The sequence below is a fragment of the Octopus bimaculoides genome, chromosome 8 (assembly GCF_001194135.2).
Source record: "Octopus bimaculoides isolate UCB-OBI-ISO-001 chromosome 8, ASM119413v2, whole genome shotgun sequence".
Lineage (NCBI taxonomy): Eukaryota > Metazoa > Mollusca > Cephalopoda > Octopoda > Octopodidae > Octopus > Octopus bimaculoides.
In genome coordinates this window covers 44,012,857-44,026,715 of record NC_068988.1, presented here as the reverse complement: position 1 = coordinate 44,026,715, position 13,859 = coordinate 44,012,857, and the positions used below count along the sequence as shown (strand labels likewise).

Below are 13,859 nucleotides of genomic sequence, written 5' to 3'. Positions count from 1 at the left end.
ATAGATTGATAGAATAAGTACTAGGCTTTGAAAATAAGTCCCGGGCTCGATCTGTCCGACTAAAATCCTTCTAGGTGGTGTCCCAGCATGGCCGCAGTCAAATGACTGAAACAAATAAAAGAAATAAAATAATAGAAATGAGCTAAAAGAAATAACTCTGATTCCAGCGAGATCTGAGCACAGAGCTTAAAGAGACAGAGCCAAAAATTGCATTTCATTTAGCCAGACACCCTCTCACACTTAAAGAGCTTTAACACGAATGCATTACCTGGTTGGCTGGTTCCATTGGGTACTATGAAAGCCCCATACGAAGGTATTCGGAGGCAAGAGAAACTTCAGCTTTTCAAAGAACCTACTCCAGTTGTCTATATCCCAAAATATGATGTGATCCATCCTGCATAGTTTATGTTTCAGAGGATTCATGCGATAATGACGATGACGAAACCTAGGTCTGAATGTAAATGAACAAGCTTGACGATGATTCTGGCCATCTATTTTACGTCTTCTATGATGAACGTCAAATCCTCCACGGCCGTGTACAAGCTTCCGCCTTCGGATCGTTGGTCGTGATATGATGGTAGGACGTGATGCTAAATGTTTATAGCCTCTTACAGACCAACGTGAGTGGAAAGGGCGGAAAGGAGAGAAAGGTATGGTACATGCCTGTCGCATTCTGGCAATATGCCTTTTCCTTCTTTGTGATTTTGCTCGATTTCTTCTTCTTTTTCTCCTCTTCCTCCTTCGCTCGCGCAATCTGGATTGTAGTCTTGATAATGTGCCTGAGAAATATCATCATCAAAGTCCAATGAGAAGGAAGAAATATCAAACCAAACAAGAAAAAAAATCGGATCACTTACAAGAATTAAATTATTCCCTTTCAATTTCTCCCAAAACACACACACACACACACAACTTACAATATGTAAAACTGCTCTGTCTCATCCACAGCAAATTGCTACATAGGTAATACTATATAATTCATAGATATTTATCTGCTCCTCTTCCCCGGAGGGAGTCCATAAGAGATATCCATCATTTCTAAAACCACGTTGTAATTCTAGTTCAGAGGTCATAAAAGAACCCGGAATTTGATATTTCTTATCGACAGATTCTTTCCACGAACCTGAAAGGGCAAAGGAGGTATAGTCCCGAGATCTTCACCGATATTATAACACAATGTCCAGCCGGCAAGATTACTAACATTTCTCTTGGCTGAGCTAGTCTCCAGAATAATTTGCATGTTATGTGAGCCTAATCGTATTCTCCAGCCTCTTGTTAAACTCCCATTCAATCACCAAAATATAAGTTTCTAGCACTTCGGAATTTTTTTAGTTAGCCCTGAAACTTATACATACATACATACATACATACATACATACATACGTACATACATACGTACGTACGTATGTATGTATGTATGTTTCTCTTTTTAATTATTCAAATTTTTCCTTTGAATAAGGAACAGGTTTCTAACAAAGATACAAAGCTCCATCGTTGGAATGTATATGACGAACCCAATGTCATATTTTAAACTTGAGAAAAGTCTTGCATAGTTTTACTGTTCCGTTTACAGATTGTAAATGTATGTATGTATGTATGTATGTACAAAAAATCTTTCTTATCAGTCGTGATTTTAAAATGTTCACAACAGTGATTGGAACTAGGCAGAATAGGCAGAACATTCCAATCAAAACTTCTACCAAGTGCAAGCATAACAGGACGGATACCATTGTTTGCGACGGACAAGAAAAGTATGTAACGTCATAGAGGTCAGCGGCTCTGCTGATGTGAATATCTCTTCGAAAATCAAAGACAAAAGTATTACTATGGGCAACTTGTTTGAAGCCTTTAGCCTGTATGCCTAAATCGCAAATTCGCATTTATTCTAATAATAATTGGCGCTCTTGGTTTTGTGAGTAATATGCCGAAGGGACAATCTAAAAGATAGGATCTTCAGAAAAAGAAACCAATCAGCTCACGCACATTACAAATACAATCTGTAAGTGGAAAAGTAAATGTATGCAAGACTTTTCTCAAATTTTTAACATATGACTACTTTTATCTACATGCCAATGATGTAGTTTTGCATCTTTGTTAGAAACCAGGTCCGTCCTTACCGGAAGCTTTCATATAATTAGTAACAGAAGAGTACGAACATACATACAACGATCTGTTTGATGTCAGTATGAGCTTCGCTTTCATGAGACTGAAGTATGTGGTTTGAATGGAATATATGTTGTAAATATACCCAAAAGAAAATTCAAAACCTTAAAAGCATGACATTAGAGATGATGGCCTTTCCTTTTAGTACAATGTCCAGTCCAAAAATAGATTAGGAAAGATCTAAAAACCACATCTAAGCTACGTTTCGACAATATAACCACCACTAATAAGTATAGACAACATTTTATGTTACATTAAACTTAGAGAAGACATGTAAATATCAACGTTATAGAAACTCGAATTAACAACTTATGTAAATCGAGTAGAATTTCAACTACACACCCGTTATATTTTAGAAATTTTATAGCAACTAAGTATCTACCCTTTCTTCAAATGAAGCTGACAATTATTATGAGGTTTTAGAGAAATTGGGCATAAATGTAAGTGTAGTTTTTTTCTCCCTCAAATTTAACAACGAAGAAAATAGAAATTGTTTCAACGTTCTCCTTAGCTTTAAATGAAAGACCAGCTATTGGTAGAAAACTCTTAGAAATAAATAAGCACGATGAATTACTTAATAAAAAAATAATGTCAAAATCAGCTATAGCCGTACTGAAAATAATTCGTTTGGAAATGCTCAGATTTGTTTTAGTCTCACACACACACACACACACACACACATATTCATTGTTATTTGACTACTTTTGGCATTACTGTAAGTTTCAAACTTGACAGTAAACATTGGATGGCATATCATCTGAAGAGAATTCGTCTCCTAACTATAGACAATTCTAAGTCAGAATGATATCGAAATGCCATAATGGAAAAAAATTCTGCTTAATAAATTAGAAGGGATATACCATTAACTGAAGGGATGTAGGCATCAATGTCAACCGGAAATCGAGGTTCAGCCGGATGTTTAATGCTTAATGGAAATTTGCAGCACCTTGTCTCGGAAAAAGGCCAACAGCATCATGATTATTTTCGATTGCTGCTAGGCACGAAACTTTCAGTAATTAAAAAGTAGTCAATGATTATAATAATAATAATAATAATAGTCTCAAATTTTTGCTGAAGACCAGCAATTTCTGAGAGGGATAAGACGATGACATCGACTTCCCAGCGCTCAACTGATACTTATTTTATTAACTCCGAAATGATGAAACGCAAACTCGACCCCGGTGGCATTGGAACTCAAAACAAAGCAATAATTAATTTCTTATATTGGACTACAAGGGCCCAAAACATTGAGAACAATATAAAGGACGAAATAGATCAAATAAAAGGTGGGGCTTTTATCGATCACAGGGAAATCAGTATTAATGGAAAAACTAACAAAAGATATCAAAATGATATTCCAGCAAAAATTCTAACAAGAAAAATTCCTCAATAGTGGGGAAGTCCTCCTTATATTATTTGGAAGAAACTCCATTTAAAAAACCCCAGATTTCTCTGCCATTTCCAAATCATCAAAAGTGCCCTCTATCACTTTCCCCCCTCTTACTTAGAAAAGCATACTCAGAACAGACCCATTTAGAATAACCAGTCTTGCGACTTCTATCCTCCTTTCGATAAACAAAGCAATACCTTCCTTTTTACCTTCACCTTCCTTTTTGTCTGGTACTTGAAGAAGTTGAAAACTTAGCTAGATAGAAAAATGCTTGTCTTCAAACCTTTAAGACTAATCTGCCATATAACTCTTTCGCCACAGTCAGTGAGCAGAGAAAGATTTGACTAAACTTTTCTCTCCTTAGTGTCTGTGGCTAAAAGAGCTTGTGTAGGGGACTCGTCAATAATAACAATGTTCGTTTCAAATTTTGGCCTAGGGTCAGCAGTTTTTGAGGGGAGGGGGAAGTCGATTATATTGATCCCCAATACGTGACTGGTACTTATTTTATCGATCCAGAAAGGTGAAAGGCAAAGTCGACTTTCGTGGAATTTGAACCCAGAACGTAAATAGAAGTAACCTGAATGTGGAACCTGAAAGCCAAAAACTGTGTCAAGGTGTGATCAAAAACATGCAAACAAAAACATAACCCAATCCTGGTTAGAAAATATATATATAACATACGGAAAATAACACTGCTAGGTACTGTAACACCGAACAAATAATCAAAAAAAAAAAAACAGCACGTACCCAAGGCACACAGAGCTGCACTCGTAGTAAAGTGGAGTACACGCGATAAAAATAAGTCTACTGAATAATAATGATAATAATAATAATAATAGTTTCTGATTTAGGTACAAGGTAATCAATTTGAAGGGAAGGGTTAGTTGATACCATCGTCCCCTGTACTTGACCGGTACTTTATTTTATTGGCTGCGGAACAATAATAGGTAAAGTGTGTGGGAATGGGTCTCACCTTGGAAATTATTAACAAAACCATTCTGCAACATGTTCTTATATTGCTACTAAAATTTTTATCACAAGTATTGCTTGATGCTGATCACGAAATAGTTTTGGCTGATTCGTAGCTTCAGAGGGATTTGTCAACTAAACTATCATAGCAGCAGCTGCAGCAATAGATTCTTCTTCCTTTTCACTCCTTCAGTTTCTTCCTTCTCTCTTCCTTTCCGCGGTTGTTTCCCTCTCTTTTTTTTTCTTTTTTCTCGGAGAAAGTGAAGTTCAAATCACATACTAGATTGTCTATCCTCTTCCCTTTTTCTTTTTTTTTTCTTTTTCCCTTCTCTGTATTTTTGTTCTTTCCTTATTTCTTACTTTGCTGACCGAAAGGTCAAAAATCACTTTGAATTATGACATCATAGCCCGCTCAATCGCTTTTGAGCAAACGACAGAAACAACTCGTTTCATTTTCTTGTTGGCGTTTGTTTAACTTTTACCTAGATTTGCCTTTTCTTTGTCTATCTTCGTCTGTTCTTGCCTTAGAGACAGCTGTTTTTATATATAATACTGGGCGAACCTATTAACGCCCTTTGATGTAGGGGTGTTAACCTGTTTTCTTCATGAGACGTGAGAAAAAAATTATATTCGTTTAGTTTACCTGATGCATTTCTCTCTGCTCGTTTTTATATATCTTTCTATCTCTCTCTTTCCCCTCTTTCACTCGCTTATCCTTTTACGTGCTATATAAACTCGTGCAGAAACATAATATAGATGCAGAAATCACATAGACACGTCCTGGATAGGCACACAAACATACATGGTGCATTTACGCAAATATGTCACGTAAACTCACCAAAACACATACCATATATAAAAACACACACATTCACACATATGTCATAGATACATACATTCATTACACACATTACTTGGATATTCACAAACACACATATTACATAATTACATACCCATATACACTCACAGACATACACAGTTACACATCACTAGAACATTCTCAAACTCATAGATGCATACAAACAGGCATGCTGATTGTTTCATTTTGACTGCTCAACGTTATACGTCCATGTGCATTGATGTAACATTTGAGACAGGTGGATGATTTACGATGCCAAGAGCTAATATGACAGAACCTCCTCCCTCCAGCATCTCCATGAGAATAATCGGTCATGATGTGGAACGATATTCCTGTCCAAATCTTTGCTGTCTTGGTCTGGATTTTCGCGCTTTGCTGCACGTTGAACACAGAGCAGCCCCAAATGTATCAACAACTCCAGCAGTCACCTGGAGTATCTCATACTGGAGGAGATGATGGGGAGTTACATGTTCAGGGGCACCAAACGTTAGGCAGTGGCACGTTATGCGTTTGGGATCTTTCACACACAAAAGAGAAATGTTGAAATAATAAATCAAATCGACTAAAAATAGGAAATGTGAAAATTCTTTGTACTTGCTGTTTTGCTTGCTTCATGGTCCTGCTTGATAGGGCTGGGGTCATCTCAGATTAGCGGCCCCAAAGACGTCATTATGCGTAGAGCCGACCAGGTCTACCAGTGCTCTCCACTGTTAGCGGTCTTGTGCCAGCCCCTCTGCATGACGTCGAGTCTTTGGAGATCTTGCCCAATCACGTCCAGTCATCTAGTACGGGGCCTGCCACGAGGCCGCTTCCATCCCGCAGCTGCAGCATCGAATGAGAGTAAATTCTTTTGTGTGGAGTCAAATATTTGGCAATGTGATTGTTAATATTTTCTGTTGCGAAGATAAAAAAAAACTGTGAAAAACAATTGACAAAGAAATCTTTCACGGCTGTCATGTAAGCTGGTGAGTCCAGTTAAGCATAACATTCATTGAGTTGGGCCTTAATGTTGCTATGTTTGAAAAGTCACATAAAAATGCCGAAAGTCGCAACAGAGAAGGAACGCAGGATGTGGTCGAGTGAGAAGGTAAATTATTTATGTGGAGAGCAGCTCCGCCTTAAGGTATGGACACACTGGGCAGTTGCTCAGGAGGCCTACGGGTCTAAGGGCTCAGTTCGGATCTATGTATAATATGTCTTACTATCAATAAATACGTTAGGATCCAGTACATTGCTATTAAGACAGCCTCGGGCGAGAATGTTTACACAAGTACAGCTGTTTAAAATATTTACTTCTAATTTAACGGTTACACGGAAAATATTTCTAAAAATTCAAGTAGTATTACTTGTGATGCATAAAAGGAGCTCTAAATTTGCACCAAATGTTATGATTTCCAACCCTTTAATTACCTTTGTTGCAAGATTTTGTATCAAACAGTAACGGAAGTGGTAATTAAAGCTTATAAAGAGATATGCTACCTCTGTATTAAACTGTATCTATATCTTTTACTTGTTTCAGTCATGAGACTGCGGCCATGCTGGGACACCTCTTTGAAGAATTTTTAATCGAATGAATCCACCTCAGTACTTTGTTTCTAAAGCCTCGTACTTATTCTATTGGTCTCTTTTACTGAACCGCTAAGTTACGAAGATATAAATGCACCAACACCGGATGTCAAGCGGTGGTGGGGGACAAACACACACACACACACACACACACACAATGGGCTTCTTTCAGTTTCCATGTACCAAATCCACCCACAAGGCTTTGGTCGGCTTTAGTAGAAGACGCTTCTCCAAAGTGCCACGCAGTATGAGAAAATCAGGAACCATATGGTTGGGAAGCAAGCTTCTTACCACACAGTCACGTCTACTGTTTAATAACAACTAAACAACTGTTTTATGATGTTGTGTCAATGTGTTTCGATAAGACATCATTTTAACTGATGCATCTGTCATTGCCCTTATACATGCAAGGGTGGGGGTGGGGCAATGTAAATAATATTCTCTTTTTTTTTTTTTTTTTTTTTTTTTTTTTTTTTTTTTTTTTGTTTTTGCCAATAAGCTGGTTGGTGTCATCTGTTCCATTTTCCTTTTCTTGTGTGGTGGAAGATTCTTCACTCAACATCAGATTTATAAGCCGTACGTTGCTCGATTAACCTCTTCGTTATCTTCGCTCACCCTAAGATGAATATTCTTAATATTCAAATTCATATCGGTCTCTTGATGCTTGAGTATTATTTTATTTACGTGCCCCGTCATTTCCACTTCTTTGATGCTACGGTGTAGAACCTCGAAGGGGACCCTTTTAGCAACGTCATCGTCGTCGTTAGTAGTTTCATCCTCTTCATTCACTCAATTTCTTGTCAGCTTAATTTGCACGAGACAAAACAGAAGAGTTCCTTAAATTATGTGTTGTCCAGCTGTGGCGTACTAGTTAATTCGTTGTCAAAAGTTTATACTTTATGTATCCGCCATACATATCAACACCTTTTGATGAACAGAGCAAATAAGTAAATTAAATAAAATATAAAATACAAAACCACTGTGTTATGGTAAATACTGCTTAACAATTATTACGTCATGCATCTTCTGGTAACACGTCAGCTGACTCTTATGGATCTTTTCAATTTGACGGCCAAATTTTTTAATTAATTTTAAAAAACTAAACACTTTGAAACTTCGGATACTGGTAGAATGTGTCACATAGAACAGGGTTTACTCTTAAGGTTTTTGACAAAATTTTGTATTTTAGAAGTTATTTCGTGTTTAAATTGTCGTATTTGGGTAATTTTAACCAATCAATGACGTGTATTCAGTCGAAGAAAATTACTGCTGCTGTTTGCGAACAACAACTTCCAGGTCCACTCCCCTAACAAAACCCTTCGTTAATAACCAGAGGTGTTTTCATAGCAACATAGGTTTGCTGTATTAGGGTTGATTTGAGGCTAAATAACAAAATTATTACTGAGTCAGACCAACGACGGAGCCTGTATGTGGTTGCTTGACCTGCTAGAAAAAGTGAACTGGAGCAACGTGAAATCAAGTGTCAAGCTCAAGAACACAATACAGCCCGGTCCAGGATTCGAACTGACTACCTCATGTTTGTGAGTCCGACGCTCTAACCACTGAAGTATGTGCCTTCAAGAACAGTAAATAAGGGAATTTTGCAGAAAAAATTCCCTTAAAACCCATGCTGCCATAACAAGGAAGAGTATATTATATGATGTCCTAGATACATTTGTGGATAAAGAAACGTCGAGTGATTTTATAGAAAAAAAAACATTCTTAGTAAATTATAATTACATATATACAATAATTTATTTCTGCATTTTCCACCTGTTGTGTATTGGCTTGTACCGTTTAATTGGAGGGGTTATTATAATAGTGTCATAAAAACACTATTTCAAAATAATATAAAACAGCAATTACGATTAATATATTACTCTAGGGTACATAAATACGTTTATAGAAACGAGTTATACAAATGTTCATGAATTAATGTTCATTAGGGGATTTATTTGTAGGAAATACAGAGTTTGTGAATTACAGTTACTCTTAGAGTAGGCCGAAAAAAAAATGAGTTAAAATACTTTTACTAAGACTGGCAAGCTTGAGATTTATCAGCTAAGCACGCATCTCGTATTAACTAACTGAAAGAACACTTTTGTTTGAAGTAATATTTCTTTTGTTATAATTGACAAAGACTATCTAACTTTAAGCTGTAAAGGACCGTCACTGTAATCTGCAATAGATTAAAACAATAAGCGGCGATAGTTTGTTACAATAGTTTAAGCTACAATGAATTGTAAAGTTAAGCTGCAATGAACTTGTAGCGGACACTTGAGGGAAATTTCTTTCCTCTCTATTATATATACATACGAACGTAGTAGAGAACAGCTAGCCTTTGGCTGCATTTTGGACCCTGTTATGTCCACTACTCTGGTTGGTATTGGCGCAATTTGTTACTTGCTCTATCGCGCGCCAATATGCAACCCAACCAATCGCAGCCTTCAAATAAGGTCACGTGTGACAGCCTGTTTATACCCCAGTTGAGCCGACTGCTCCCTATAAAACTCCAGATTCTCCGCATGTCGGAGTTTTTGGTCCCAACTTTTTAAGGTCTAGCCACTAACCACAGCCAGTTTCAGCGACGCCCAGGTTCAACACAGCACTGTCCGTGAATTACTTCAACCTGGATCATCAGCAAATATGCAACCTGTGAGCCAGACGACAACACTCGTCCAACAGCATTACGGCAATCTCTTTCTTCGTCGCCAGTATCATCATCTTAACGCCGTCAACATCATCTCTCTGCATACACAGGTTCTAACACAACACTGTTCGTGAATTACTTCACCATGGTTCACAGCAAATATACAACCTGCGAGAACTCTTGTACCAAGTGACCCAGGCAGCAGCATCACAGCCACAACTTCACGTACGACATGTACCCCAACCGGCTCTGTATCACAGCCACAACATCACGTACGGCGTAACTCAACCGGTTCTGCATCACAGCCATAACTTCACGTACGACATGTACCTCAACCGGCTCTGCCTCATCGCCGCAACTTCTTGATACAGCATTTCAACTACCATGTGCAATTGACTACAAAATGGTATTTCTCATTCTTGTGTCTATGAGCATTCTTCTAACTTCACATTATAGACTCATTCAATGCTCTGTACTTAACGCACACGTATACATCCATGTCTATACACATACACACACACTTTGTTCTCATGACGGCCTGTCTATTATTCTGTATACATGACGCACACACAGTCACACATGTTAACATATCAATAAAGCTTCTCTTAAACATTCTACCCAGTTGTGTCTCTCTTTTCCCTCTGGCTCATATACGCATTTATTCTTTTTACATGTATCGACCATGTGATGTACTAAGGAGCCATTCTCATCACCTCGCTTCGCATGGTCGTTACAAACTGTAACGGTAAGCCCGGTGGGCAAATAAAGAAAATCGAACTGAAACGGTTAGCTGCAATGGTTTGTAACTTTAAATTGTTCATGTTTTTACTGTTCATACAATTTGTTGAAACGACTTAACTTGTGCACAGAAGCAGGCGATAGTATCGTAGACAATGATCTACACAGATGAAGAAAGTTGTACTCAACCTTTCTGAAGAGATGATTCTTTATTACGATAATTGTATATCATACGCAGATAGGACAATACAGGACATTACAAACAAATAATGCGTTTATGAGTTCCTTTTAAAGTGTTTTTTTTTTTAAATGAAGATGAATATTAATTTTTAAATTTTACAGATTTTACAATTTACACTTATCCATGAAGCCCAACGGCTACACCATGCTTTTTTTCTTTTTTACCAGGGATAAAATTAAGTTGCGTCATTCACACGCGACTTCCTTGCTACATCCTTCCATCTTTTCCCGAATATACTTCGCGACAATGTCTCCTCTCCAGCCCTATCTTGCTCTTCAGATGATACCTGAAGTAATATAGCAAACCAGGACCGGAGATGAAAGTTCCCGTCGCAACTCCTCAACCTTTCTAAGGACTTGACATTTTCTTTTATGATATCCTGCAAAATGTGTCAGATGTGTGGATTTATGCCGAACAACTGTTGTCAAGTACAGGAAGAGTACAGCTATCGACTGAGTCAATAGTAAAAATTGACCCACCGGATTTCATATCGAAAGAAGGTAAGAATTGCTTTCTCGTCGTAGTAGCAATTGCGAGAGAGGTGATTTGGAAGACACGAATAAAAGGGTTAATAACAGGCATTTTTATCCCTGGCCTGGCTTGGTGAATTTCTTCATCTTCCACCTAAGAAGGGAAATAGGGTTAGAGAAAAAATGCTTGTCTGCGAAAATATTCCAAGAACGATGGAAGAATGTCGCACGAATGTTGCGTATGGATGGAACTGCATGAATACAACACAGGACGAACCCAAAGCTTCAGTGGTGAGACGGGGCTCATGGGGTCCGAGCATATCGCGTCTCCCCACTCCATTCTGTATTGTTGTCTTGTATATGTTATAGGAAAGTTGGTTATACATCATTAGATGTATACCTGACTTTCCTATATAAAATTAATGAATATAACGGAACGCTGAACTCCAGACTATCAACTTAAACAACATTTATTCAGGTGGTAAATATATACATCTTTAGCTCTTGTTACAGCTTCTGTGTGTATGAGCATTGTTGTTGGGACGTTGTCATGTAGATGTGAGCGAGCTGTCGAGTGTAAGTCCGAAAGATGGAGAGTGGCAGCTATACACGTAAAGAGACTGTCTCCAGAGTTGGGTGTTGGAGACACTGCTTGACACGTCCATGCTCTATTTTCTGGCCAGCAAGAAAGAGAATGAATTGAGCGGGAACGCTTGGTTGTTTAATTCTACGCATGCGCACGGCGTTACTACATTATCATTCAAACTATTCTTATTTATGTAAAAAATTTTAATTCATCATTTTGTTCACTCATACGATAAATCCGACCCCATATCAGATCGTACTGTCCTCTCTTTGTTGTCCCCTTGTGGGAAATAAAAAAATATGCGAAATGCTTAGCGGTATTTCGTCTGTCTTTGTGTTCTGTGTTCAAATTCCGCCGAGGTCGACTTTGCTTTTCATCCTTTCGGGGTCGATAAATTAAATACCACTTGCGTACTGGGGTCGATCTAATCGATTAGCCTTCTCCCACAAAATTTCGGGTATTGTGCCTATAGTAGAAAGGATGTACACGCCACAATTTTTTGTTGTATTTGTATTTTCCCCAACGTGTTGGGTCCTTGTGGTAAATAATAATTTTTTTTAAAAATTATTATCATTAACATTAGATTTGCAGAACTGGGGGCACCAGTATTTTCTTAACGAAACACTTTGAAATTTGGGACACTGGTAGAATGTGTCATATAAAACATCTTTTTCTCTTAGTCTTCTTAACAGAAAAACGTACATCGCAAGTTATTTCATGTTAAAGTTGTTGTATTTCTGTAATTTCAACCAATCACTGACGTCCATTCAGCCGATATACATTAAGTGCTGACTACGTAAACAAACGATTCTGAAACAATTAACCCTAACCCTAAGGTTAGGGTTAGAGTTAAAGCAAATTTAAAATGAAAAAAGCAAATAAAACGAAGGTATGGAGATTAAATACGCTTTACATCGCTTAATCAGCCAACGGAGTAAATATAAACAACTGAATACTTGTCAGTGATTGGTTGAAATTATCGAAATAAGACAATTTTTTACATGAAATAAATTCGAATACAAAAATATTTTTCTGTTCTATAACACAAAATAGATAAGTATACGAAGTTTGAAAGTCTTTCCGTACCAAAAACACTACGTAAAACATTAATGAAAAATGTGGCCCCCGTTTTAAAATAGATCCCAAAATAGATAAGTATACGAAATTTGAAAGTCTTTCGGTACCAAAAACACTACATAAAACATTAATGAAAACTGGTGCCCCCGTTTTGAACAAGATCCAAACAGAGTTCTTTACACTATTTGTTGAGTGTTGTTGACGTGGTCTTAGGATAGCCTGTGTCACATTCTCGGAAATATTGCTAGCAAAATATCTATCAAAAACATAAATTTGTTGTTGTTGAACCAACCAGAATACGAAGACGTTGCGAGTGCGAAGAGTCAGTCATCTTAACCCAGTAAAGACGAGTGAACAACGTAACCTCTATGTGGTCACGCGAATTAGTAGAAATAGCAGACAAGTCTTCCTCAAAATCACAACCTACCAAACTGGATAAAGTAATCCCAGATACGCAATTTATGAAAGAAGAACTGGATAGGCATAACCAACTTAATCTTGACAATAACAATCAATCAAAGAAATACAATTTACTGCTTTGCCTAATCTCAACAACGGGAATCTAATGTAAATGTCAACCATTGACAACAGGCTGATTTTTCAAGGGAGGCTACTCTAATAGTACTCACCGGAAGTCTCTGACCTATTTGATTACGTGGATGCAATCAGTTTCTTAAAGCACGCAACTGCTGGTTACTGTGTCTCGGGTATGTTGTTTTGTTTGCCTATTTCTGTCCTCTATCTTAACTGTCAAATTTATACCTGTTAAGAAACTATATTTACATTCTGTAGATGTTTGTATCAACATCTTCCTCATTGTTCAATAATTCTGTATTGAAGTCAGTGTAATCTGAAAGTAGAGTCAATTAATTTGTATAGATAATTAATAGCCGAACGAGTTTATTTCTTTCAGATTATTTTTGGTTCTTCTCTGTCTCCATTTTTATGCCTGCTTCTGTCTCTCTATGTTCATCTTTTCTTCCGATCTCTCTCTGTCTCTCTCTCTCGCTTTTTGTCTTATGTTCTTTATTGTTTGATACAGAATCATAAAAGTACTCGACATCCTTTGTGTCAAGTGGGTTAGTGTACAATACATGTTTATGTATAACACGCACACACATACAGATATATATATATATATATATATATA

The 13,859-nt window shown here is 37.3% G+C and overlaps 2 protein-coding genes across 7 annotated transcripts in view; one reads left to right on the top strand and one right to left on the bottom strand.

Annotated features, from left to right (window-relative positions):
* Positions 1-7,278, bottom strand: part of LOC106868266 (E3 SUMO-protein ligase ZNF451) — a 13,861-nt gene extending 6,583 nt beyond the window's left edge. Inside the window, exons 1-2 of one of the 4 annotated variants that reach the window (XM_052970080.1) lie at positions 5,976-7,278; positions 664-779 (exon numbers count right to left, since the gene is read on the bottom strand). In XM_052970080.1, the coding sequence (XP_052826040.1) occupies positions 664-779; positions 5,976-6,023 (164 nt within the window). In that variant the 5' untranslated portion in view covers positions 6,024-7,278. Of the gene's footprint in view, positions 1-268; positions 780-4,526; positions 5,200-5,975 lie in introns of those variants that run through there. The other 3 variants (XM_052970078.1, XM_014913452.2, XM_014913451.2) reach the window with 3 other exon arrangements.
* The window catches only part of LOC106868264 (syntaxin-5), a 51,662-nt gene that overhangs the window by 9,042 nt on the left and 28,761 nt on the right, over positions 1-13,859 (top strand). The window contains exon 1 of one of the 3 annotated variants that reach the window (XM_052970077.1): positions 10,284-10,395. The exons of 1 other annotated variant lie outside the window; for it this stretch is intronic. The gene's annotated coding sequence lies outside the window, so the exon portion shown is untranslated. Of the gene's footprint in view, positions 1-10,283; positions 10,396-12,988; positions 13,417-13,859 lie in introns of those variants that run through there. One more of the 3 variants, XM_014913449.2, reaches the window with a different exon arrangement.